General features: G+C 40.6%; 1 protein-coding gene across 2 annotated transcripts; it reads left to right on the forward strand.

The window, feature by feature from the left end:
* Positions 1 to 47: 47 nt before the first annotated feature.
* Positions 48 to 12,707, forward strand: popdc2 (popeye domain containing 2). Of its 2 annotated transcripts, none has more exons than XM_039818084.1 (4): positions 48 to 966; positions 5,841 to 5,949; positions 7,952 to 8,533; positions 11,327 to 12,707. In XM_039818084.1, the coding sequence occupies exons 1-3, from the start codon at positions 473 to 475 to the stop codon at positions 8,483 to 8,485; spliced, it is 1,137 nt and encodes a 378-aa protein (XP_039674018.1). In that variant the 5' UTR covers positions 48 to 472; the 3' UTR covers positions 8,486 to 8,533; positions 11,327 to 12,707. The 2 variants fall into 2 exon arrangements, with proteins under 2 accessions (XP_039674018.1, XP_039674019.1); XM_039818085.1 differs by having other exon boundaries at positions 7,952 to 8,393.
* Positions 12,708 to 13,022: the final 315 nt, after the last annotated feature.

Here is a 13,022-nt window from a genome sequence, read left to right on the forward strand (position 1 = left end):
CAAACATGGTTATCCTTCTAGGGCTCTATCAACGCCCACTGTCCCTTATCCCTTCTCTTCCAGCTGTTGGCTCTACAATGCAGGCCGGATGGGTGAGAGAAATAGACAGAAAAGCTACAGCAAGAGAGACAACAGGAAGACTCGGAAGGGAAAGACGGAGTACAGAGAGAGGGAGGAAGGGACGCATAATGAGACAAGACGAAGAAACCCATTCCAGCTGTGTTTCTATAACAAATAGAGCCGTGAGAACTTCATATTGAAGAACTTTCCACTGCACGCCAAGGGAACAAACATTTACTTCTGACATTCTTCTGGCAGTATTAGTTTATTTTTGATCACAGAAAACATCTAGTTGTACATGTTGATGTGACAGAAATAGAAGCAAAGTTCATTGGATGAGAAGTTATTTGGTCCTCTCATTGTTTTGTGCATCAGAAAAAGTCTCTCCTCAGCTTGTCGTTTGAAGACAAACATGAGCACACACAACTCGACTCTGCTGGACAGCTTGTTTTTTCCCCCTCTCTGCGATGGCTGGACCAACAACACAGAGGGAGCCATCTACCATTTGGGCAACACCATGCTGTTCCTGGGCTACATGGGAGGCAGCGGGGCCTACGGGTGTCTCTTCATCTTCGGCTTCCTGACTCCCGCCTTCGCGTTCATGAGCCTATGGGGTTGGCTAACGATGTGCAGCCTGGATGTCTTCGCCTGGAACCTGCTTCTGCTGCTGGCCTGCTTGGCTCAGATCTGCCACCTGCTTTATCGGCTGCACAAGGAGGGCATACGCAGTGAAGAACTGACCGCCCTCTACCAGGCGGTGTACCTGCCGCTGGGCGTGCCCGTCCAGGTGTTCAAGGAGATCGCCGGCGCCTTTGAGAACAAGGTGGTGGAGCTGAAGGCAGGAGAGATGTACGCTGTGGAGGGCAAGACGCCAATCGACCGGCTCTCCTTTCTGCTGTCTGGGAGGTGGGGAATGTGTGCATGTGTGTGTACATCTGCACACCTGTACTACATAATGCAAACCACAACCGAACCATCTCCACAACAATACGAGACACTTGAGTAAAGTAAATCATTGAAAACTTTTCTTTTTGGGCCATTTGGAGGCAGTGGAAACAAGCAGTAAACACATGTCACATTCAGTATCATCACCTTTCAAGTTGACATGGCAAACACAATAGCAAACAGTTGCTTATTTACAACAGCGACATTAGCATTAATTTGGAGTCGTGTTTAAGGCTTGTCGATGAATGTAGGTCCAATATTCACTCTCCTTTTGGCTCTGTTTTTGGTCTCCACCAACATCTAAGGGAAATATCTGGCTCTTTAGCTGCTAAATGCTCCACTATGGTCACCGTCTTTTTAAAGCCGTGTTTCCACTGTATGATACGGCTCTGCTCAACTTGACTCAACCCACTTTTTTGGTACTAGTACTATTCTCTTTTCATTTCCACTGGAGATAGAAACCCCTCAGTGAGGGTGGGATTCTCAGCTGATCGCCGTTGCACGTGACACTCGCTGAATCCTTTTATTGGCAACCAAACAGAAGAATGTTTGCATGAGTGTTAGTGGTTTTGTGTCATTGTTTAAAATCTGAGTCGAGGGTATAAAAAACTTGCAGTTGCCGTTCACGGTAGCTTGGTTATTTAATAATCGTAGGTTTGTACAGGATGTCCCGTGTCGCACTAGTGGCGATTCTCTCTGATCAGTCGGTGGTTTGCAGTGGTTTAACTCCACCTTTAATATCGACTCAGCTCGCTTGGAACCTCGACCAAGGTGGTACCAAAAAAAAGTACAAGCCTAGCCAAAACCTTTGCTAATTAAAAAACTAAAAAAGAACGGGTCAAGTAGAGTCGAGTCAAGCCGTACCAATCTTTGGGAAAACGGCATAATTTTGTCTGTCTGCCATTTGGCACTGAGCAGGTACATAGTACACAGTGAGTTTTTACAGATTTATATAACAGCTTATATAACTGCCTTCTGTGTCTGGAAATGATGACAAATGATGAGAGCAGTGAGAATGAAACTAAACCGTAAATTTACGGCAAAAACATTTAAGTAAAGTTCAAGTACCTCAAAATTGCACTTTCAACCACCGACTAACACTTGTTTTGAGACACTCTCCACAAAAACTGAATACTAAAAGCTTCCGACAGTGCTATCTATTTCCAGGCTGTTGCAGAAGTTTACATTATTGTACAGATGTTCATGTTATTTTACATTATGTTTAACCTTCTCAACCAAGTAGGGTAAAGGTAGTTCTTCTTTCCATTTTAATTATAATTATAAATAAGTTGCAAGATTCAGTGTCACTGAGATTAATACTAAAACAAAAGGTTTATACCACAGATATACTGTATATACTGTAGTATTTATTGATTTAAATTCCTCAGCTCACCCATTGTTTGAAAGAAATCTCCTATTTTAACTGACTACGGCAGAACTGGATTCCTATTTTGGACTCTTTCATGCTGTTGGCAGTGTGTAACCATCACAGGAAATGTATCCTCTTCATCCAAACATCCTCAAAGTAGAGCTGCATTAAATTTCACAGTCCTGGAGCCTACACAAGAGAAATGTAGTAAACAGTATTTTTGTCTGTGACTCACCAGGGTGTCATCCTTCTGCACTCTGCCAGCTGGTTAAATGATATCTTTGTACTTTGGGACTGGAGTGGACGCTGATGGCTCCTCTTAAATTCATCATTGTAGATTAAATGTTGGCCACGCTGCCAACAGCTCATGAGTACGAGCCAAATCTAAAACAACAAACAAAGGAACAAAAATCTAATAATGATTTTTGTCATTTTATATTCTTGTTCATCCTTAATTTTCATTCAGATTTAAAGATTTGCATTACTGATATGTAATCAACACATGTTTTTAGTGTTTAACTACTAAATGTGTTACTTAAGACATTTCCATTCATCAACAGTCTCCTGTTTGGTATGTTAATGTCCACGATATGGCCAAAAGTATGTGGACACACAAACACGTGATTGCTGGGACTCATTCTCATCTCATTCCAAAGCATAAATAATCTGCTGCTGTAGACTTTTCACAAGATGTTGGAACCTGGGTGCAGCGATTTTCTCCCCATCAGTCACACGAGCGTAAGTGATTTTGGTAACTGATGTCGGCGATAAGGTCCAGTTCATCTCAAAGGTGTTGGATGGGGTCAAGGTCAGCCGTCTACCATTGGTAGTATGCAGTATGAAACTGTTAAATCAATTTATTTTGTAGTATGCTTGGCAAGGCTTAGTCCATTTCTGGTTTTGGAAGTAATCAAGTTGCTGTGACCGTTCAAGTGCTTTGCATTGTGGGACGCAATAGGCGTGATACACTGATCCGATGCATACTCAAGATTTTTCCAAATCACTACAACATCTGGGTATATTTTTTGGCATCCTGCTGATTTTGCTTTTACTGCTTACTACATGCTACATTTTGGCCAAATCAGTGCTAGTATAGTCGGTGGTTTTGAATACAGCCTAAGAAAACCATTTCTTTTTACACAAGTTTATTGGAAATGTTGCCACAAAGTTGGAAGCACACTAAAGATAGAAGTTTCCACATTTACTTTTACTAAAAGATCTGAATACTTCTTCCACCACTGGTTTGACTTGTAATGATTTCTTTCAGTAGATGTCAGGTGATTGACATAAGGCAGATCATTTGTAGCACTGATGTAAAAACATTCAATTCAAGTTGACATAAGGATAAAACAGAAACTTTTGACGTAATCCAATAAAAGTTTAATGTTTAGTGTGCTGGATTATCTCACTCTGCGGAAGTTATTCTTTTTCTTAAATAAAGCTTCCTTCTATGGGAGGAATGTCCCGATGTTATATGATTTCGGAAAGAATCCTGGCAGAAGAAGCTTGGTATTATCAATTTATCTTAAAGATGTTCCATGTATGTTTGAGTGGTGAAAGATGTACTCATATCCTTTACTTAAGTAGAAATACTATAGTCTAACAATACTCCACAAGTAAAAGTCCTGAATTCAAACTATTACTTAAATCTGGGGTAGGCATACATTTTTGACGTTGTTGGGCAAAACATCCGTAATAACCTTACAGCATATTGTAATTCAAGTGGTCTGAGAGAAAACTAGACTACTGCACCTCCTCTTGGCTCTGTTTTAAGGCTTTAGATAATCTAGCCCGTGACGGGAGACTTTGACCAATCACAGGTCATTTCAGAGAGAGAGAGAGAGCGTTCCTATTGGCTGTTCTACACATGCAGAAAGAGAGGGGAGAGGGAGAGCTTTTTTTTTTTTACTGACTGCAGCTTTAAATCCAAAAGTATTATGAGCAAAGTGTATCAAAAGTAAAGGTACTCATTGTGCAGAATGGCTCCTTTGACATTGTTATATCCAGGCTTGGGGAGTAGAATAGAACATTACGTAATTAGGATAGAAAAAATGTAACTGTATTCTGTTAAAGTTACAGAGAGAAATGTGTAATCAGATTAAAATTACATTTAGTAAAAATGGGGATTAGCAGGATTACCATTTTAGAATACATTTTAAAATAAAGAACGACATACTGACATTACAACACTTCACCAGTCACACACACACACACACACCACCACCACTCTGGTCTCGAGTGTAACAAATTCATTATCATGGCCTCGAATGTACTTAATGAAAATACAGAGACAATGCAAATTCTGCCCATAATTGGTATTGAGCTATTAAAGTAATCCAAAAGTAATGGAAAGTAATCAATTTATGGCTTTAATATTATGATACTTGGATTAGGTTACTGACATTTGACTACATTTTTTAACAGGTAGTAAGTCATTGTATCTGAATACATTTTTTAACAGGTAGTAAGTCATTGTATCTGAATACATTTTTTAAAGGTCCCATGACATGGTGCTCTTTGGATGCTTTTATATAGGCCTTAGTGGTCCCCTAATACTGTATTTGAAGTCTCTTTCCCGAAATTCAGCCTTGGTGCAGAATTACAGCCACTAGAGCCAGTCCCACAATGACCTTTACTTAGTATGTGCCATTTCTGTGTCGGTAGCTATTGAGGAGGAGAGAGGGAGGGTGGGGGTGTGGCCTTGACCAACTGACACTTTGCTCGTTTGAAAGCCATGATGTCTCTCTCTCTCATGGGTGGGCCAAATTCTCTGGGCGGGCAAAGCAGAGAAAGGGGAGGTAACCTTGCTCCTTATGACCTCATAAGGAGCAGATTCCAGATCGGCCCATCTGAGCTTTCATTTTCTCAAAGGCAGAGCAGGATACCCAGGGCTCGGTTTACACCTATCACCATTTCTAGCCACTGGGGGACCATAGGCAGGCTGGGGGAACGCATATTAATGTTAAAAAAGAAATTTTCATGCCATGGGACCTTTAAGTAACCATACCAACCCTGGTAATATTGCTGTAGAATATTTTCTTTTTCTTTTTTTATTACTAACAAATACATGTCAGAGAATTTTGATGTTGTAATTTGTCAACTTGGAGCCAGTTTTAGATACATCACTATGTATACTACTGGATAGATTAGTATAGTACTGCATCATGTCACATACTGTAAGCATATCTGTTTTTTTATCATGTAACTAGAAGTGTCAAATAAATGTAGTGCAGTAAAAAGTATAATATTAACTCAAATGCAGTAGAGTAGAAGTATAAAGTAGCATAAAATGGAAATATTCAAGTTGTTTTCATCACTGTCTGACCATAGTTGCCCTAGCAGAGACATTCATGCTAACATTTAGTTGCAAAGTTACCTCAAGCTCTCATTATCACTTCCTAATCTCTCTTTTTTTTTTTTTTTTTTTTTCTTTTTTTCTCTCTCTCTCTCTCTCTCTCTCTCTCAGGATCAATGTATCTTTGGAGGGACAGTTCCTGCATTACATCCACCACCACCAGTTCCTCGACTCTCCGGAGTGGGAGTCTCTCAGACCAAACGAGGAGGGAAAGTTCCAGGTACCGTACGTGCAGTTAATTCATGAGGCTCCAAGTCCCAAGTGTGGCAGTAAACTGTTAAATTAACTTGAAGGATTTGGAACAAGAAACCAAGACGTGGATATCAAGTTGTCTTTTGTTTCCCTTCTGTCCGATTCAGCCTCTGACTGATAAACTGAACAAAGCAGTTTTCCTCTTCTCTTTCACATAGCCTATCCCGTTGCTTTAGATTAGTTCAGTTAAAGTAGAAACAAAACCTAGAGGTCATGTTGGACATTCCCTGGTTTGTCTCCAGGACTGAACAGGGTTTCAAACAGGAAGGCTGTGCTGGATATTTTGATCAATGAGCAGCACAAATAGAAATATACAGTAGCTGCAACAAATGATTATTAATCAATCTTCTGTTTACTTTCTAGATTAATTGATTCTTTATTTTGTCTATAAAATGTCAGAAAATAGTGAAAAATGTCAATTATAATCTACCAAAGTAAAGTGGAAACCAATTACCGGAAATGAAAAGTAACCCCAAGAATGTGTGCAGCCTAAACAAATAATAAACAATACAGAAAAATACACATTTTGGCTCCCACATATAAAATAGAAAGAATCACAATAAAAATACTATTTAAAAAAATAAAGATTCTAATATTTCTTCTTATTTTAAAGGGGACATGGCTCCATTTTGGAAAATACACTATCACGTCCTGATTTAAAACTTTGGAAAGAACCAGGCTAGCTGTTTCCCCTGCCTTCAATATTTATGCTAAGCTAAGCCAACCACCCTGCTGGCTCCAATTTAAATGACAGAGGAGTGGTATCAATTGTCTCATCTAACTCTCGACAAGAAGGCCAATACGTGTACAGTAGTTCCCAAAGTTATTGACAAATGACTTGTATTCAGAATAGAATAGAAGCAATGTTTTTGCCGTTGCTCCATACCCCATACAAAAAGTTCACAAACTCTAACAGGCCGGCTACATTGCACGTGTAACATATGCGGAGCGGATGCTCCAACACTACGCTTCCACTATAATCAATGAAACTGGCTACACCGGGCATTACAGCAGCGCCTAAGTGGTATACACCGCGGAGATCCGCTCTACAAGCATAAAAATAGGACAGTCTTCGATTTATATTTTTTTTACACAGAAATGGCTAATACAGTCTCTTTATTTCTTTTAAATTAAAGTACCGATATACAGGAAACAACTTAAAGGTCCCATGACATGGTGCTCTTTGGATTGTTTTTTTTATAGACCTTAGTGGTCCCCTAATACTGTATCTGAAGTCTCTTTCCCGAAATTCAGCAGAATTACAGCCACTAGAGCCAGTCCCACAATGAGCTTTCCTTAGGATGTGTCATTTCTGTGTCTGTAGCTATTGAGGAGGAGAGAGGGGGGGGCAAGGTGGAGGGTGGGGGTGTGGCCTTGACCAACTGCCACTTTGCTCGTTTGAAAGCCATGATGTCCCTCTCTCATGGGTGGGCCAAATTCTCTGGGCGGGCAAAGCAGAGAAAGGGGAGGTAACCTTGCTCCTTATGACCTCATAAGGAGAAGATTCCAGATCGGCCCATCTGAGCTTTCATTTTCTCAAAGGCAGAGCAGGATACCCAGGGCTCGGTTTACACCTATCACCATTTCTAGCCACTGGGGGACCATAGGCAGGCTGGGGGAACCCATATTAATGTTAAAAAACCTCATAAAGTGAAATTGTTATGTCATGGGACCTTTAATGACAATGTCAATGAGCGTATTGGCAGTTTCGTTTTTGAGAGTTTTATTTGATTTTTTTCCTCATTTGCTAACAGCTGACAGTAGATTGACGTTTCGCGTCGCTGTGCCAGCTCCAAAAACGGAAGCCTGTGACTCACACAGTCCTACACTGTGTGTGCGCAGCAGGTGTAGCCAGTTAAAAGAAACATTCCGGGGAACATCCGCGCCGCTAACGGTCCGCATACGTTACGCGTGCAGTGTAGCCGAAGCGTAACACTTTAATATTCAGGTGTTTCATTCATACTCCCCAGGTGACCATGACAGCAGAGGAAGACTCCCGCTACATCTCATGGCGTCGCCGCCGCCTCTATTTGGTGATGTCAAAGGAGCGTTACATCGCCCGTGTCTTCTCCGTCATGCTGGGCTACGACATCGCCGAGAAGCTCTACAACCTCAACAACAAGCTCTACATCAAGAGTGGCGTGCTGTTGGACATCCGCCTGCCCAGCCTCTACCACGTGCTGGCCCCCTCCTCGCAGGGCAGCGAGGGCGGCAGCGGTAGCGGCAGTGACGGGGGCATTGGCAAGGAGCATCCACACGGTGAAGACCCGGCACCGGCCTACCAGATGTCCGATCCAGCCCAGTTTCAACCCCACCTGCAGGGACCAAGGCACCCCACCCTGGATGAACACCAGGCCCCCCAGCATGACCGCTATCAGCACCCCTGGGCGTCAGATGGCGAGCTGCCCACTGGTGAGGACTCCACCAGCCTGGTCCTGGAGGACTTTGCTGATGTGGCGGGCTCCTTAACTGATTATGGCAGTGAGAGGGATTATTTGAGGTAGAGGGAAGGGTGATGGAGCTAACACACTGGGTCACCACTTAAGCTACATGTAAGTACCTCACCTGGGCGGAGAGTGGTGTGGGGTGTGCATGGGTGGCTTGCAGTGCACAATTCTTACTAACCTGGCTTTACACAGACACAGTATAGGGCTGGGCGTTTTGGATAATATGGATAATGCAATGGTGGAAAGTTACTAAGTACATTTCTTCAAGTAGGGTACTTAAGTAGCCAACATTTTTAACATCATTTTATTTTGAGTATTTCCGCTTTCACATCTCAGATGATTATTTTTTAATTGATTAATATGAATTAAATTATCAAGTACAAACTCTAAAATACTTTAAAAGTATTATATTTTGCATAATGACTACTTTTACCTAGCTTAAGTATATTTGCTGATAAATGCTTATAAGCATTAATCAGCAAATGTACTTAAGCTTACTTAAGTCTGATTATCTGAGTATTTTTTATTTATTTTTTATATATTATTTATTGTCATTATTTTGTTTTTACTGAAGTACTTCCTCCAGCACTGGACAAAATGCATACAGGATTAAAATAGTCAGATTGATTGGACTAAATTGGCGTAAATGTACTTAGTTACATTCCACCACTGTGTGTGTGTGTGTGTGTGTGTGTGTGTGTGTGTGTGTGTGTGTGTGTGTGTGTGTGTGTGTGTGTGTGTGTGTAAGAGAGAGAGGTCAGTAAGGATTCAACACTGTACTGTTTGTTGGAGCAGCTGTGTTCTTATCTGATGAGGATGAGAGTTTGTAAATTTAGGGGGAAAATGCAGTACCATGCTAATAATCCAGAGTGCTCACCCTTTGCACCGCGCATGCCTTCCCACCATCCTAAAAGCAGCCTTCGCCCAATCACAGGTGGAGGATCACATTTCATAGCTGGGTGGTGTCAGAGTCGGGTTTGGGTTGCAGGGCGGCTGTGAAGCATTAGGTCAAATCTTTCACAGACCGTAGTTACACAGCTTCAGTTCAGACATAGTAGGCCAAAAATCTGCAAAATACGATTCAAGAACTTTCCTTACTACTGTATGCCCCAAAGTCAATGTTGCATATATGAAGAAATGTCCTCTGTTAAATGCAGAAACTTGTGATATTTATTGCATGTCTGGGTCCATGTGTGTGAATGACTAGCAAAGTGTCAGCTGTTACAAAATAAAATATATATGTAACAGCTACCTGGTTTTGGCATGAGTCCCTCAGAATTAAAGAGCAAAGGGTATCTTTCTAGAACATTCAACACATGTACACTCATGTGGAAAAGATTTATTATGTGAACACACAGGCTTCTGGCTCTCTGCAAGCGAGAGGTGGTGATTGGGGAGTGACAATGATAAACACCCACCTTTAGTATTCAATTCAATTCAAGCAAGGCGGGGTTACCAACACAAAATGGTGTCTATCCAATTATGTGTGCCAAAAATACACAGTCTGGGAGATCTCTTATAATATTAACGAGAGCCTGTCCATGTTAAAAACTTTTAGTGGACATACATTGAAGGTGCACATTTATCCTAAAGTATTACATTGCTGCCCAGTTAGCGGCTGCCGGTTAAAGCATTCTTGCTCATTACTGGATCAATTTCAATGTTCACATAAGTCACTTAGACCTGGGGTCTTCAATATTTTTTAAGCCAAGGATCCCTTAACTGAAATAGAGACGGAGCAGGGACCCCCTACTACATATATTGTTTTTTTTTATCCATACCTTCTTAGTGCATAGAATACTACGCTATTAAAAGAGCCTAATAATTGTTGGCGTAATTTTATAAATTATGATTTAATGTTAAACATACTTGTGGCACAGTGAATCCTTAGGATTAACTGTATCTATAGATGGCCTTAATGACAACCTTACATATAGGCCAGTAAGCAGTGAGGATTTATATTTGCTAATAATATGTTGGATTCATGTTAGGATTTTTGAAAAAAACACAATAGGCCTAATTTAGAGGCCCCCCTGCATTGACTGAGGACCCCCTAGGGTCCCGCACAGCCTGTTGAAGATCCCTGACTTAGACACAAATGCATGGGAAAATAGGGTCCCCTTTAAAGCAGCTCCTGCATTTTTACCTTATCTTGAGGGACCTCTATGTCACTATGTAATACTTTTGAAATCACTGTTGAAATTATGTTTACATTATAAATATTATTAAATAGTTTTTCTAAAATGTGGGGTCATAGGTCTCAATTAGGGCCCGTGAACATTGCTAGAAGTAGCAGACTACTGACTGTAGGTAGATCGCCCATAGGAAGATATTTGGAATGTATTGGACAGCGTTACCTTTGTTATATGTAATAAAACGAGCAACAATGTTAGTTACAAAGAATATACATATAAATTTAGATATTATTAGTTACACTGAATTATTGATCATGTCATGCACTACTCCACAGTGCCATCTGGTGGGGCCCGGCCCCTAATGCAAAGACGTCACTGCAGTTGTTAGTTAGTTAGATTGTTTTTTAAACACGTTGGATTCATATATTTAACTGACAAACAAGCTTTGTTTCTAACCTTTACATAAGACAATTATTACCAACCAACAAATCTGTGAAGTGACATTTGTTTCTCAAGTTGTTTGAATAAATTACAACTTTTTTGTTCCCCTGTTTGTTTGATCATTTCTCTCTGTGGAGGAGAAACAGCACTGAAGCTACAGAACCTGTTCTTTGAATTTGCCACATGTTGCAGTTTCTCTGTAGTTTTGATGTGACACAGCAGCACAACATGTTTCCACTGTCGGTCATGTTATCAGTATGTCAGTAGGGTTTGTTGTGTGATCATGAGAACCCTAACCGAAGCTTCGATGTTGACTCTGCAGGAGGTGATAGTGACGGGGATCTACCACCTCGATTCCAGAGGGGCAGAGCGCCGCTGGCTCCCACCGACACTCCCAAACTGTGAGAACAGTCTCTCCTGGAAACCGTATATTATATCATTTACTGTATAGCAGTATGATTGTGTCACAGATCAATTGTTATGTCTCCTTCTCACTCTGTTGCTGTTCTCGCTTCACTTCACTCATCTTTAGTCCTGAGCATGAAGACTCTTTGTTTTTCTCTATTTAAATTGCAGTTTCAGTGATGAGGCAGCTAATATTGATATCTTTCAACAATCAATACTGTTGGGGCTGATGTTTATCACCATAATGACTTCAATTCATTGAACGCCCACAAACTACAAGTGCTTTGTGTTGCCTAAAAGTTTTCGTGTCAAGATTTAAAGTCTCTGAAGCAGCATTCAGGCCACCAAATCTGCCTTAAAATCCTAAAGACAGGGGGACCCACCACATTTATTCAACTTTAGTAAAACTTGTAGATGTTTTAGCATTTCAATGAACATGGCATTTACAAAATCTATAATTCAACAACTGAGCGAACCAATAAGATGCTCAAAGAACATTTATATTGTGTGTTTATTTAACTGCAGGGATTCATTAAAGAAGGACATGTTGACTTGCAGATAAACTGTATCCAACATTTAATAAACTGTCCACAATCTGAATTAAATCCTAATTACACCATGATCTTAAGTGGCACTGAAACACTACGGACAGAGGGACAGCCTTCACCTTACCAGCATGTTAAAAGTCTGAAATGGTATTTTTATGTAATAAAAATGGATTCTGTGATACTGAAACAGATGAATTTGGTTTTCATCCCACTTATATTTGATGTTAGAACTCTGACTGTTTGATTTGGACTTCACGTGATTGAATGTTAATTTTTGACGTTTGTTTTTTTCACAACTCATACTCAGTGTTACAAAGAGTATTGATTTAACTTAGTACGATTACACATTTTCTGGATCTGACTGATTTGAACAGACCTGCATTATACCCAATTCTTAATCCTTTCAAGATCTGGAAAATATTTAGTTTTGCATACTTCCTGAGAACTTTCCAGACATGTGTATGAACATTTACAAAATGTACAAAACCTGCAACTTGGCAGTTTAGATTTCATGTTTAGTTTATTTATCTGAATGCACCATTGATGCCAATTTCATTTGGAGGACAACCTCTTCTTCCTTTGTAACTGAGAATTGAATACACACATGTACGTATACTGTGAATTCCATTATTTGTCCCGTTACTGCTTTGCTAAATTACAAAATGGGATTAAAATGATGAAGTCAGTGTTTTTAAAAAGTATTTTCATGGGCCAAGATTTCTCCATAAAGCTCTTTGTGTGCAGTGAAAATGTAGTTTTGTTTTCTGTGACTGTCTACTTCCTGTCTGTCAGGGGCGTAGCACAAAATTCTGGGCCCTGTAGAAAGGCATTTTCTATGGGCCCCTCCCCACATCCACAGCTATTCATTCTAGCATCTTTTTGGGCCCTCCTCACATGAGGTCCCTGGGTACTCAGTCCACTTTCCCCCCCCAGTCCGACGCCCCTGCTGTCTGTCACAAGACCACTCAACACTGCGGTTATAGCCCCCATTATTAATGCGTCAGATGAGAAAATCTCCAATTATGCTAATCTTTGATTACAGAATAATATACAAATGTTCTTCTA

The sequence above is a fragment of the Perca fluviatilis genome, chromosome 12, assembly GCF_010015445.1.
Source record: "Perca fluviatilis chromosome 12, GENO_Pfluv_1.0, whole genome shotgun sequence".
Taxonomy (NCBI): Eukaryota; Metazoa; Chordata; class Actinopteri; order Perciformes; family Percidae; genus Perca; species Perca fluviatilis.

Coding starts and splice junctions, on each gene's coding strand:
- popdc2 (XM_039818084.1), top strand. CDS start 473: ATGAGCACACACAACTCGACTCTGCTGGACAGCTTGTTTTTTCCCCCT. Junction 967..5,840: donor TCCTTTCTGCTGTCTGGGAG/GTGGGGAATGTG, acceptor TCTCTCTCTCAG/GATCAATGTATCTTTGGAGG. Junction 5,950..7,951: donor ACGAGGAGGGAAAGTTCCAG/GTACCGTACGTG, acceptor CATACTCCCCAG/GTGACCATGACAGCAGAGGA.